At 38.8% G+C, this 13252-nt stretch overlaps 1 protein-coding gene across 2 annotated transcripts in view; it reads left to right on the top strand.

Moving 5' to 3' along the window:
• Positions 1–13252, top strand: part of MAGI3 (membrane associated guanylate kinase, WW and PDZ domain containing 3) — a 239671-nt gene that overhangs the window by 194094 nt on the left and 32325 nt on the right. For both annotated transcript variants that reach the window (XM_047784968.1, XM_047784969.1), the window contains exons 10-14: positions 1240–1845; positions 3109–3140; positions 5685–5841; positions 7574–7665; positions 11844–12036. In XM_047784968.1, coding sequence (XP_047640924.1) covers positions 1240–1845; positions 3109–3140; positions 5685–5841; positions 7574–7665; positions 11844–12036 — 1080 coding nt within the window. The remainder of the gene's footprint in view (positions 1–1239; positions 1846–3108; positions 3141–5684; positions 5842–7573; positions 7666–11843; positions 12037–13252) is intronic.

The following is a 13252-nucleotide window of genomic DNA, read 5'->3' as shown; positions in this document are numbered from 1 at the left end:
CATTTACAAACTCTAGAGATTAAAATTGATAGTAAGGGGTTTTTTTTCCTAAGTCCTCAATTTTTACTTTTTTACATGTTGTTCATGAAACGCATCTGGTAGCTATTGTATATGCTACCAGAATTTTGTAATATAGATTCAGGTTTGTCTGAAACTGTTATGAGTTTATATAACAATGTAATACTTAGATTAAAAATCTGGCAACTTTGGTCGGGGAGGAAAAGTCAAAAACTTTGTTTCTAATTAGTCTAATTTCTATATCTTGAATTTTGAAACAAATTTCTACAGACTAACATTTGTTTTTAAATACCATTCATGTTGATTTTTTTAAAGCCTACATGCAATCAGAACAAATTATAGCACCTTTATTTGGCAATAACCTTTTAAATAATCATATTCAAATAAAAGCAGCAAATAGATGAGACATCAGAGGACAAATTTTAGAAGTTCAAGCTGCATTAAAAAAAAACACACACAATTGATGAATGTCAAGTGGTAATGATCCTGCAACCAAAAGCGGGCATAATAATGTAAAATCAGGAAAGCAAAACCCAACTTTCACAAGGATTAATTGAGCTGACTTTTCAATATCTTAAATAATATGTTCTTTGCTTGCGTTGAGCTTTTGTGTTGGTATTTCTCCTTTTGAAAACTGAATTATATTAAATTGAAAATCTTTACAAAAAAGAAGGGTGCTAAAAGAAAATACATTCATAAGTTATTATTCTAATCTTCAGCCCTGCATTGTTCAACCTAGAATGACTTTTTAAGTACACTGTAATCAGTGGCTGCTTAAAATCAAGAAATAAGGTAGGATTTCAGGATTGCCTGTTTGTGCAAGTAGCCAGTGGAATATTTGCTCCTTTGTTATGTACTGAATACCTACTATAATGCCCCTAGCTTTATGTGGCCACTTTGGTATGACTCAAAGGATATACCAACATTGGTAATAGGAGTTTTCAGTTACTTTTTTAAAGATTCACTTGAGCTTGAGGTCATGATTCTTTGGCACTAAGATAACCAAGAATGTGTGCATTTATATGTTCTTTTTAAAGAGGAGTCACAGAAGGGAGAATGGCATATCTATGTTGAAAAGCAACATCTTTTCAGTTGTTAATGTCCAGGAAGAGGTTTCTAGGATCCAAATTTAGATGCTGAATTTCAGTTATTTTTGACTCTTCCAACAACACAAATTCACTTGATAGTTTTGATATATTAACGTGACTTATGTCTTACCAGGTGATGTTATTGTCGACATCAATGGCAACTGTGTCCTTGGTCACACCCATGCAGATGTTGTCCAGATGTTTCAGTTGGTACCCGTCAATCAGTATGTCAACCTCACTTTATGTCGTGGTTATCCACTTCCTGATGACAATGAAGATCCGGTCGTGGACATTGTTGCTGCTACTCCTGTCATCAATGGACAGCCGTTAACGAAGGGAGAGACTTGCATGAGTACTCAGGAGTTTAAGTCAGGAGCCGCGATTCTGGACCAGAATGGCAAATCGGGACACACCTTGATCAGTGATCGTCTCAATGGACCGGTAGATCTGAGTGAGCAGAGAGCATCTATGGCATCATCAGGCAGCTCCCAGCCTGAACTAGTGACTATCCCTCTGATTAAGGGCCCTAAAGGCTTTGGGTTTGCAATTGCTGACAGCCCCACTGGACAGAAGGTGAAAATGATACTGGATAGCCAGTGGTGTCAAGGCCTACAGAAAGGGGATATAATTAAGGAAATTTACCATCAAAATGTGCAGAATTTAACACATCTCCAAGTGGTAGAGGTGCTAAAGCAGTTTCCAGTAGGTGCAGATGTACCATTGCTTATCTTAAGAGGAGGTGAGTAAAAGCACGAAAAGGAAAAAGCTTCATTGCTCGTAGATTTATACCTACTCGCTGTCCTTCCTTACTACAGGTCAGAATCTTTTTTTCCAGCAGGCTTAACTCGTAATTAGTGTGCATTTTCCTTAAGCTCTGCCCGACTGCTTCCATAAGCAGTATCTTTTGCAGCAGTTTTTTTTTTTCTTTTTTTCTTTTTTTTTCTTTTTTAGTTATTAGTGGCTTCATTGTGTCCATTATGGGTTTCTTTCCCTCTATATTTTTTTAAAAAATCTAATCTATGACTTTAATGATTAGAGAGAGTCACAGCATTGTGCTCCTTCAGCAAAATATATCTTCTTAATTTCATTTTCTCTGTTGATGGCAATAATAGGAATGGACTCTTTCAACCACTGGTACTTGATCCAGACCTCTGTAATGTACCAAAAATGTTTTGAAGGAGCATAGCATCTCTGTGAATAAGCAAAATGTTGGCTGGCGTGTTAATCTGTTCTGTAAAAGCAATCATGGTAGCTTGTGCTCATAAAACTTTTATCTTAAGCTTTAGTATCTGTTCATAAATGTTAATTAAACCCCACAGTGCTCATATGAGAGAAATATAATTTTATTTTCCCAGGTCATCAGCTGACTTGAACGGCTCCCAGACATCAATCCAGTTCCAAGGACCAATCACAAAGTTGCATTTTAATGGGCTTTCTTAAATCCATACCTGTGAATGACTAACATTTTAAAGAATAAAATTTAGCCCTTCACATGTATCTCTCTGGCTTTTAGTTTTCATTTTTTGAGGCACATGAGCAGTTTAGCTTCATTGGGGCATTTTTCATTATTCTCATTTCTTTGAACCCTTTTTGCTTCTTCTCTGGGTGATACGGTAGAATGCGCTCAGAGTAGGTACAGATCCCTTTGTGAGGGCTGGAGAGTTACCCAGTGTCCCAAAAAAGGTCCGAGTCCAGGGTTTGATGTCAAACAAATTGGGTGTCAATTTCCTGTCTTATTACCTATTAGTTCAACAGGAGCGGAAAGTGATGTTCATCTATTTGAGTCTTTGTTTTCTTTCTTTATAAAACGGTAGTAGCATTTATGCCTTAGGATTGTCCTTTAAAAATGAAATGTATGTATAACCCTTGACACGTAGAACACATGTTGGACATAACTGACTCGCCTACTAAAAGTCAAAGCTAGTTTTAGCATAAACATAGCAGTATTTGTGATCTGGGAATGCTTCCTCTGTTTTTAAAATGTGGCTCATTTTTTTTTAAGGTCCTCCATCACCAACTAAAACTGCCAAAATGGTGAGTATACGCAGTGGTCCTCAAATGCTGCTTCTCATCACGGGGAGAGAGATACCACTTTGCCCTCCGTGAGGGCAGCTTGTGGTGGTGGTGATGACAGATGGGGAGGAGGCAGGAGGCATTCTGCGCCGGGCTCGTATCAGAAACCAGGGAAGCCTGTGAGTTAGAAAAAGCCCCCTAGAGAGAAGACGTGCTCTCCTGGTTGGGTATTTCTGTTGGAAGACTCTCGGAGCCTGTACCACCGATAGTCCTGTGTGTGACATGTGGACACACTGAAGTGCCTGTTTATAGGTCCTTTTACTTTCTTGGTGTTTCAGAGGAGCCGGGGTAAGAAGTAGCTAATTGTTCGGGCAGGTGTACAACCACAAAGAGAAGATGCGGCACTTTCACCCAAGTTTTGGGGGACTGTAAACACCCACATTTCGATAACCTTCTGACGGTTAGGACTAAACAAGACTTTCTGGAGTAGCTGTGGCCTCTGTACTTAATTTGCTTGTTATCGACGTGAGAGGCTGTCAGACTTGGAACAGTTTTCTCTGGCATTCTTCTGAATAACTGACAGGACCTGTATAGAGAACAAGACCTTAAAAAAAAAAAAATGCAGTAAATAATGCTTTGAAAGAAACTGTGCTAGGTACACATGTGTGCCAACTTAAATATCCACAATTAGATGGATATAAAGACAGTTTTGTATAGAATCCTAAGTTGCTTGATTTGAGGTCTGTCATCTTTTGTTGAAAGATGGTCTTCCATTACCATAAACCTTAGGCTACTAAACAAAAGGCCATCAGACATAAAATGGGTTAATTCTCTATAGCCCACCAAATAGGATCCTCCACAGATTTGCTGTTTTATGGGTCAAAAGGAAAGAAACACTCAGCACTTGTAAAGACTGTCCCACGTAGGTCCAGTGAGCAGAAATTGTCTTGCCTATTCACTTAAAATTGCACTGTGTTTTTCTCCATTTCTCTGGTCCCCTGGAACCATTTTTAACTCCTGTGCCACTGTATCTATTTCGTAATAGATGCCAGTGCAGACACAGCAACCATGATGCTTTATAATTGCTGAACGTCTCTAATGACCTCTCACTGCTTCTGGCAGTCTTAGGACGTGGACTCTGACTGGGTCCGGGCCAATGTAGGGGCCTCTTGGACACAGCACTTTGTGGAGGCTGTCCTCTCACTCCTCCCTAACAAGCTGCTGCTGCTACTGCCTTTTTTTTTTTTTTTTTTTTTTTTTTTTTAGGGTCACACTCGCGGCGCATGGAAGTTCCCAGGCTGGGGGTTGAATCGAAGCTGCAACTGCTGGCCCTCACCCCAGCCACAGCCACACAGAATCCAGGCCACATGTGCGACCAACACCACAGCTCACTGCAGCACTGGATCCTTTTTTATCCACTGAGCAAGGCCAGGGTCGAACCCACGTCCTCATGGGTCCTAGTCGGGTTCGTTACCGCTGAGCCACAACAGGAACTCCTGTTCCTGCATTCTAGTCACATTAATTATTTTATCACAAACTTCTGTAATCTCCCTCTCCTAACCATGAATCAGGATAACAAGCTGTTCTCAAAGTATTTTTTTCTTAGGCTATTTATTGAATTTCATTTTTAAAGTTTTATTAGAGAGGTCATTTTGCTGAGCTCTTCTTTTGTGCAAGTTCTATCTAAATGGGAACATGTGAAAATAGGCTACTCTGTTATCCCAAATCTGATTCCCTGGCATGGGGCAGTTTTTCGTGATACATTTGAATGGGCCACGCGGGTTTTCACAGTGACATCTTTATAACCTAAATTAGAGTTAACACTTCCTGTTTCATTTTCTTAGAACGAATATCACCTTAAACATCTTCCCTGGGAATTCAATTCAATGAGTGGGGAGGTAGGACTTACCCAGGGCTTTATGGAGCTGTTCTCTCAGAGGCTCCCTCTTGCTTTACGTAGAAGTCCTGCCTTAGAGTTCCCATCGTGGCACAGCAGAAATGAATACGACTAAGAACCATGATGTTGCGGGTTCGATCCCTGGTCTCCCTCAGTGGGTTAAGGATCTGGCATTGTCTTGAGTTGTGGTGTAGGTCACAGACACGGCTAAGATCCTGCACTGCTGTGGCTGTAGCATAGGCCGGCAGCTGTAGCTCCAATTAGACCTCTAGCCTGGGGAACCTCCATCTGCCTCAGCTGTGGCCCTAAAAAGCAAAAAAAAAAAAAACAACAAAAAAAATAAGTCCTGCCTTGTGTTGTATCCCTGTTTATCTTCTTAAAATCAGCTTGTGTTTGGGTGGAGGAGAAAGGCGAAATTGCTTAAACATAGGGCTAATTAAGGCATTTTTCTTGACTTCATTACAACTTTTTCTAAATTGAGTGAAATGTGTTTTAACCATCTACACCTGGCTATGAAAGTGGATTCCTTTAAGATTGCAAAAACACTTTGGTTTTGTCCCTGCCAATTATACAGCTGTAATCAGTTGACATACTTGATTTAGACAACAGTTTCATGCACTCATCAACCATCTGGTTTTTTGAAATACTAAGATCCTTTTCCATTTCAGAAAACAGAGAAGAAGGAAAATTCAGGAAGTTTGGAGGCCATAAATGAGTCCATCCCCCAGCCTATGCCTTTCCCACCCAGCATTATCAGGTCAGGATCTCCGAAACTGGATCCTTCTGAGGTCTACCTGAAATCTAAGACTTTATACGAAGATAAACGTAAGTAGTTGTGGAATATTTCAAGAGAGCATGCTGCAAAATTAATTTGAATTAAAAAAAAAAAAAAAACTCAAGACTTTCCTGTCTTTCAAAATCATATTGAGGTTATTCCTTCACTCCAATTTTAATATGACTCTGGGCTTCTTCCCTGAATACTCAACATTAACTCATTTATTTTCTTCAAAAATCATATATTACGTGTTCTCTGTCCACCTGACATCACAGTAGGTAATGGAACTACAGAGGAAACAGGTTACATGGGCCCCGCACCTAAAAAGATGATTAAACCTAAATGGAAAAGATAAAGGGCTATCAAATAAATATAGAAATAAGTACAAATAAGCCCCTAATAGCTGCAGCGATAGAATGATAGACTGGATGAACTGGGTTCTAAAGTAGGAAATGGTCAATTTTACCACTGTGGGTAAAGATAAATAGCTAATCAAGTAAATATATATAACTAAGTACAGATAAGCCCCTAACAGGTGCAGTAATAGAAGGAGAGACTGGATGAATTGGCATCTGAAGTAGGAAGTGGTCAGTTTTACCACCGCGGGTCGTAGGAAGTGGCAAATACTGCTTCATATAGAGAGTTGAGCTTTGTCTTGAATGCCAAAGAGGTGTTTAAGAGACAGATACAAGAGAAAGAAAGAAGGACTAGCATTTGCACACTGGCCTTGCATGACCTAGGTTCTGCCAGTAGTTCCCTTTAGCTGGGTGTGGTGGGCCAGGGAAACCAGAGGGGCGCGGGCAGGGGCAGCTTACGAGGTGGATTGTGTCGTTCTTGGGAAGATGGAGATGGTGATAGACATGAGAAAGCCACAGGGTGGTTTTAACCAGAGGCATGAAATGGTTGGACCTGTGTTTTAGAAAGTTTTTCCTGGCAGGAATACGAAGGATGATGAAGCCGAGGGGTGTGCAGTCTGGGGGGGATGCAAAAGAGTAGACTCTGTAGAGGAGCCCACCTGAGAGGGGATGAGAAGGGAGGGTGCATAAGGCAGAAGCTCACTTTCATACTAATTTGCTTACTGATAGATCTTTTCCAAAGTAAAATTGTAGATTTAAGTAGGTTTAGTTTTTTTAATTTATTTATTTTTAGGAATAGCTCTAACTCTACCTTGGGAAAGTGTATGCAGGCAGAAGTATTATATACAGTTGACTTCATACTTACCAGTCGCAGGTCTTTATCTGGATAGTCGCAGGCTGCATTTAGGAAAGTGAAGCATTGATTTGAAAGCATCAAGAATTAATGGCGGTGTAAGACCAAGTGCAGGGAAGTGGGTGTAAAGATTCCTGAGGCTTGCTTGCTTATTTATTTATTTATTTATTTATTTATTTATTTATTTACTGTCTTTTTAGGGCCACATTTTAGGCATATGGAAGTTCCCAGGCTAGGGGTCCAATTGGAGCTGCAGCTGCCCGCCTACAGCCACAGCCGCACAGGATCCGAGCTGTGTCTGCGACCTACACCACAGCTCACGGCAACACGGGATCCTTAACCCACTGAGCGAGGCCAGGGATCAAACCTGAGTCCTCATGGATGCTGCTCAGATTGGTTTCCACTGAGCCACGATGGGAACTCCCTCCTAAGGTGTCTTGATTCAAAGTTTTGGTTAGAGAGAAAACAAAGATTTATGATCGAAATGTTTGCAGTATTAATCCTTTTAAAATACATCAGAGTATATGTGTATGTGTGTTTGGGTGTACTTAACTATTTTCTGGTTTCCCTTAGCGCCAAACACCAAAGATTTGGATGTTTTTCTTCGGAAGCAGGAATCAGGGTTTGGCTTCAGAGTGCTTGGAGGAGATGGACCTGACCAATCTGTAAGTTTAAATGCTTTGGAATTTAGCCATTTCTGTTAAAACTTTAAAGTGGAGATTTGGTAGAAAATGGTATTTTTGCTTTGTTTTCTACTTTGGTTTTTTAAGATTTCTCTAATGGTTTCATTAATATGGGGAAGAACTGCATTTCTGCTGGTGTTGATACCTCTGTTAACTTGGTATATAGCTGAGGGTAAAACTGCAGGTAAAATCTGAATATGTCAGCTGTAAATTGAGAATAATAAATGGTTATATTTGCAAAGCATTTCAATGTAGAATTTTATTTATATGGGATTCTCCCTTAAAGAACAAGTATAGTGGGTTTATTTTTGTTTTGCCCTTAGTTTGACCATGAAGTAAGGTGCTTTTTAGAATTTAAGAATGTATTTAAAGTTTTCTGGTAGAATATCAAGAAAGACTACTTTATTATCATGCTTGGAAGTTAAGTGAATAACAATATTCTTTTAATATGACAAGCTTCTTTCTATTTCTGACTAGAATATTTTTATGGCATAAATGTTCTAATTAGTCATACTGATTATGTTAAAATAATCATCAGAGGCAAATAAAGCTTAAGGTAGGTTGCCCTATGTAGGACAAATACGAAATATCTTGGTTGTTTCTTTTTTTCTTTTTAATTGAGGTATGACTGACATGTAGCATTATAGTAGTTTCGAATGTACAACATAATGATTGATGTTTGTATACACTGCAAAATGATCATCACAATAATTCTAGCTACCATCCGTCACCATACAGAGTTACAAATTTTTTTTCTTTTGATAAGAGCTTTGAAGATTTGCTCTCTTGGTAACTTTCAGATCTGCACTACAATTTCATTGACTCTAGCCTGCATGCTTCACATAACATCTGCATAATTTATTTATTTTATAACCAGAAGTTTGTACCTACTCCCTACCCCCTTCCCACTGTCAGCCACCATTCTGTTCTTTCTATTTGTGAGTTTTATTTTTGTTGGTTTATTTTGTTTTTTTTTTTTAGATTTCACATATACATGAGATTATACAGTATTTGTCTTCATCTGTCTGACTTATTTCACTTAGCATAATGCCCTTGAGGTTCATTTGCGTTGTCACAGTTGGCAAGATTTTGTTCTTTCTTATGTCTGAGTAGTTTTCTTGTGTGTGTGTGTATCAAGAAGATGTGATTGTGAGTTTCTTTTTTTTCCCTAATTGCTATGGCTAGGACTCACTGAATGAAAGTGGCAATAGTGGACATCCTTGTTTTGTTCCTGATCTTAGAGGGAAGGCTTTCACCTTTTTGCTGTTTAATATGATGTTAGCTGTAGGCTGGTCATGTATGGCCTTTATTATGTTGAAGCATGTTCCCTCAGTTTGTTGAGAGTTGTTACAGATGGATGCTGAATTTTGTCAAATGCTTTTTTTCTGTATCTTTTGAGATGATCATAAGGTTTTTATCCTTCCTTTGTTGATGTGGTGTATCATGTTGATTGATTTGTGGATGTTGAACCATTCTGGCATCCCTGGAATAAATTCTACTTGATCATAGTATATGGTCCTTTTAATGAATTTTTAAATTTGGTTTTGTTGAGGATTTTTGCGTCTATGTTCATCCATGATCCTGACCTGTAATTTTCTCTTTTCATGGTGTCCATGTCTGGTTTTGGTTTCAGGGTAATGCTGGCATGATGAAATGAGTTTAGAAGTGTTCCCTCCTCTTTAGTTTTTTGGAAGAGTTTGAGAAGGATAGGTATTAAATCTTCTTTAAATGTTTGGTAGAATTCACCAGTGAAGCTGTCTGGTCCTGGACTTCTGTTGACTGGAAGGTTTTTAATTACTGATTTGATCTCCTTACTAGTAACTCATGTGTTTAGATTTTCTACTTTTTCATGATTCAGTCTTGAAAGGATACATGCTTCTAGAAATATATCCATTTTTTTAGGTTGTCCATTTTTTGGCATATAACTGTTCATAGTAGTTTCTTATGAACTACTTTGTATTTTGCTACAAATTCCCTTTGTATTTCCCCAAAGGTAGTTCCTCTGTATTTCTGTGGTATCAATGGTAACTTCTCTTTCATTTCTGACTTTCTTTTTGAACCCTCTTTTTATTCTTTTACATGTAGCTGTCTAGTTTTCCCAGAAACACTTATCGAAGAGATTTCTCTTTTCTCCATTGTATATTCTTGCCCCTCCTTTATCATAGATTAATTGATCATAAGTGTGTGAGTTTATTTCGAGCTCTCTATTTTGTTTCATTGATCTATGTGTCTGCTTCTGTGCCCGTACCATGTTGTTTTGATTATTGTAGGTTTCTAGTATGGTCTGAAGTCAGGAAAGGTGATTCCTCCAGCTCTGTTCTTCTTTCTCAATATTGTTTTGGCTATTTGGGGTCTTTTGTGTTTCCATACAAATTTACAAATGTTTTGTTCTGGGTCTGTAAAAGATTCCCTTGGTGTTTTGATAGGGATTGCATTGAATCTGTAGATTGCCTTGGATAGTGTGGTCATTTTAACAGTGTTAATTCTTCCAATCAAAGAACGTGTTATATCTCCATCTGTCTGTGTCATCTTCAGTTTCTTTCATTAGTGACCTATAGTTTTGCAAGCATGAGATTTTTACACTCCTTAGTAAGTTTGGTCCTAGATATTTTACTCTTTTTGATGCAGTGATAAATGTGATTATTTCCTTTATTTCTCTTTTTGGTAGTTCGCTGTTAGTGTATAGGAATGCAACTGATTTCTGTGTATTGACTTTGTATCCTGCAACTTTACTGCATTTGTTGATGAGCTCTACTCGTTTTCTTTCTTTTTTTTTTTGTCTTTTGTCTCTTTAGGGCGTACCCATGGCATATGGAGGTTCCCAGGCTAGGGGTCTAATTGGAGCTGTAGCTGCTGGCTTATGCCACAGCCACAGCAACATCAGATCTGAGCTGTGTCTGCTACTACACCACAGCTCACAGCAGCGCCGGATCCTTAACCCACTGAGCAAGACCAGGGATCTAACCCGCAACCTCATGGTTCCTAGTCAGATTCGTTTCTGCTGCACCACGATGGAGGCTCCAAAACTCTACTAGTTTTCTGATGGCATCTTTAGGATTTTCTACATGTAGTACTATGTCACCTGTAAACAGTGACAGTTTTACTTCTTTCCAATTCGGATTCCTTCTATTTCTTTTTCTTGTCTAATTGCTATGGCTAGGACTTCCAATACTGTGTTGAATAAAAATGGTGAGAGTGGGCATCCTTGTCTTCCTCCTGTCCTTAGAGGAAATGCTTGCATTTTATCTTCCCTTAAATGTCAAGTTTTAGCAGCTCTGAAACTAGCCCAAACATTTAGGATTACCTAATTATAGGATTCTAGTTGCTATCAAATGCAATGAACTCAATCTCTTCACCTAGACAGAAATGTATCTTATACCACTCTGTTCCTTTAAAATATTTACTGCTTTATAATTACGGAACAAGAAATATTTCTCATGGTATCACTTACAGGTGGAATCTGAAAAAAGGACAGACTCAACTTCTTTGCAGAACAGATGCTGACTCACACACATTGAAAAACTTATGGTCTCCAGAGGAGACAGTCTGGGGGGTGGACGGATGTGCTTGGGCTGTGGGATGGGAATCCTGTGAAATGAGATTGTTATGATCATTATACAACTACAGATGTGATAAATTCGTTGAGTAATAAAAAATTTTTTTAAAAAAGGAAATATTTCTCTTTGGTATATACTAAGTTTGTACTGATAGCCTTATGTAATGGCAGTATTGTAAGAATTATCCCAGTTGCTGTTAATAGTGTACAGAAAGTCTTTCCTGATGACATTCAGTGGACTTTCCTTTTAGTAGCTTCTCCATAGAATTGCATTTTCTGAGTTTAATACTTTTGTTTTGTTATAGTGATGGAAGTGATAGTGGTGCTTTTAAGTTCTTGAACTACTTTGTATTTTCTGTCTTCCTTGTACCCAGCCCAGAGGATCCAGAAGAGATCATGTGGTGCGGTGTGGTTTGAAGTGCCATTTTGGAGAATGATCAATTTCTGAGATTGCACTTTTCTAAAATATGACTGTTTGCATATCGAGCTGCAAAAATTGTTGGTTTGCACAGTACTGAGTCAGAAAATCCTTAACTAAGTAGTTAAGGATCTTAGTAGATCTTAAGAGACTGTATAGACCAACCTATACTTTATATCCTATTAGATATACATTGGGGCCATCATTCCTTTGGGTGCAGCTGAGAAAGATGGTCGGCTCCGTGCGGCTGATGAGCTGATGTGCATTGATGGAATTCCTGTTAAAGGGAAATCACACAAACAAGTCCTAGACCTAATGACAACTGCTGCTCGAAATGGCCACGTGTTATTAACTGTCAGAAGAAAGATCTTCTATGGTGGTAAGTGAACCTGTTCCTGCTCTGTTAAGTTAAAAAAGAAACAGAGGAGTTTCCGTTGTGGTTCAGCGGTAATGAACCCATGTAGTATCCATGAGGATGCAGGTTCAATCCCTGGCCTCACTCAGTGGGTTAAGGATCCAACATTGCCAGTGAACTCTGGTGTAGGTCCCAGATGGAGCTCAGATCCCACGTTGCTGTGGCTGTGCTACAGGCTGGCAGCTACAGCTCCAGTTCGACCCTTAGCCTGGGGACTTCCCTATGCCACAGGTGCAGCCCTAAAAAGTGCAAAAAAAAAAGAAAAAAAGAAACAAAGAGACTACTTAGTCCACTTTTTTTTAAATTTATTTTTTCTGAGGTCATTTTCTTGTGTTTAATAGTGTATGAGATAACTCATTTGGTATGATCCAGGGCCTCATTGTGAAAGACCATGTATGGTCAAAAGGATTCAGAAATAATACTACTATTATCACAAATAAATTAATTTGGGGCCTCTATATTAAGATTATATTAATATAGTGATAAATTTTTCCAATCTGATATTGTAGATTGGAGTATAAGGTTAAATATATTTTCTGAAATGCAAATACAAAGTTAATTTAGTCATACCAAGATATTTCATTAACTGAATAGCAAAGGATTTTGGATCCCGATGAAATTCTAAATATTCAAAGAAGACAGACTCTTTCTACTTGAGAAGTGTCAGTGTAAACAGTTTTTGAGGGCTTACTGTATCCCAGACATAAGGATTCTTTTACTTACTCCTTACAACACTATGATATAAACACTGTCACCATTCCAGTTATTCACAGAAAGGTTGAGAAATGCTTGGCTGGTAAGTAGTAGGACCAGGTAGTTTAATCACAGAGCCTGTTGGAGTTCCCATCGTGGCTCAGTGGTTAACAAATCTGACTAGGAACCATGAGGTTGCGGGTTTGATCCCTGGCCTTGCTCAATGGGTTAAGGATCCAGTGTTGCCATGAGCTCTGGTGTAGGTCGAAGACACGGCTTGGATCCAGTGTTGCTGTGGCTCTGGCTAGGCCGGTGGCTACAGCTCCGATTAGACCCCTAGCCTAGGAACCTCCATATGCCTCGGGAGTGGCCCTAGAAAAGGCCAAAAGAAAAGAAAAAAAGAAAAAAAAAATCGCAGAGCCTATAGTCTAAACCATTACACTAGGATGTGAAAATATCTTATATTTCTCTCTTCAATATATTTGTG

Source organism: Phacochoerus africanus, chromosome 6 (genome assembly GCF_016906955.1).
Source record: "Phacochoerus africanus isolate WHEZ1 chromosome 6, ROS_Pafr_v1, whole genome shotgun sequence".
Taxonomy (NCBI): Eukaryota; Metazoa; Chordata; class Mammalia; order Artiodactyla; family Suidae; genus Phacochoerus; species Phacochoerus africanus.
The sequence above is the reverse complement of the archived record's forward strand: the minus strand, read 5'-3'. Positions and strand labels throughout refer to the sequence as shown.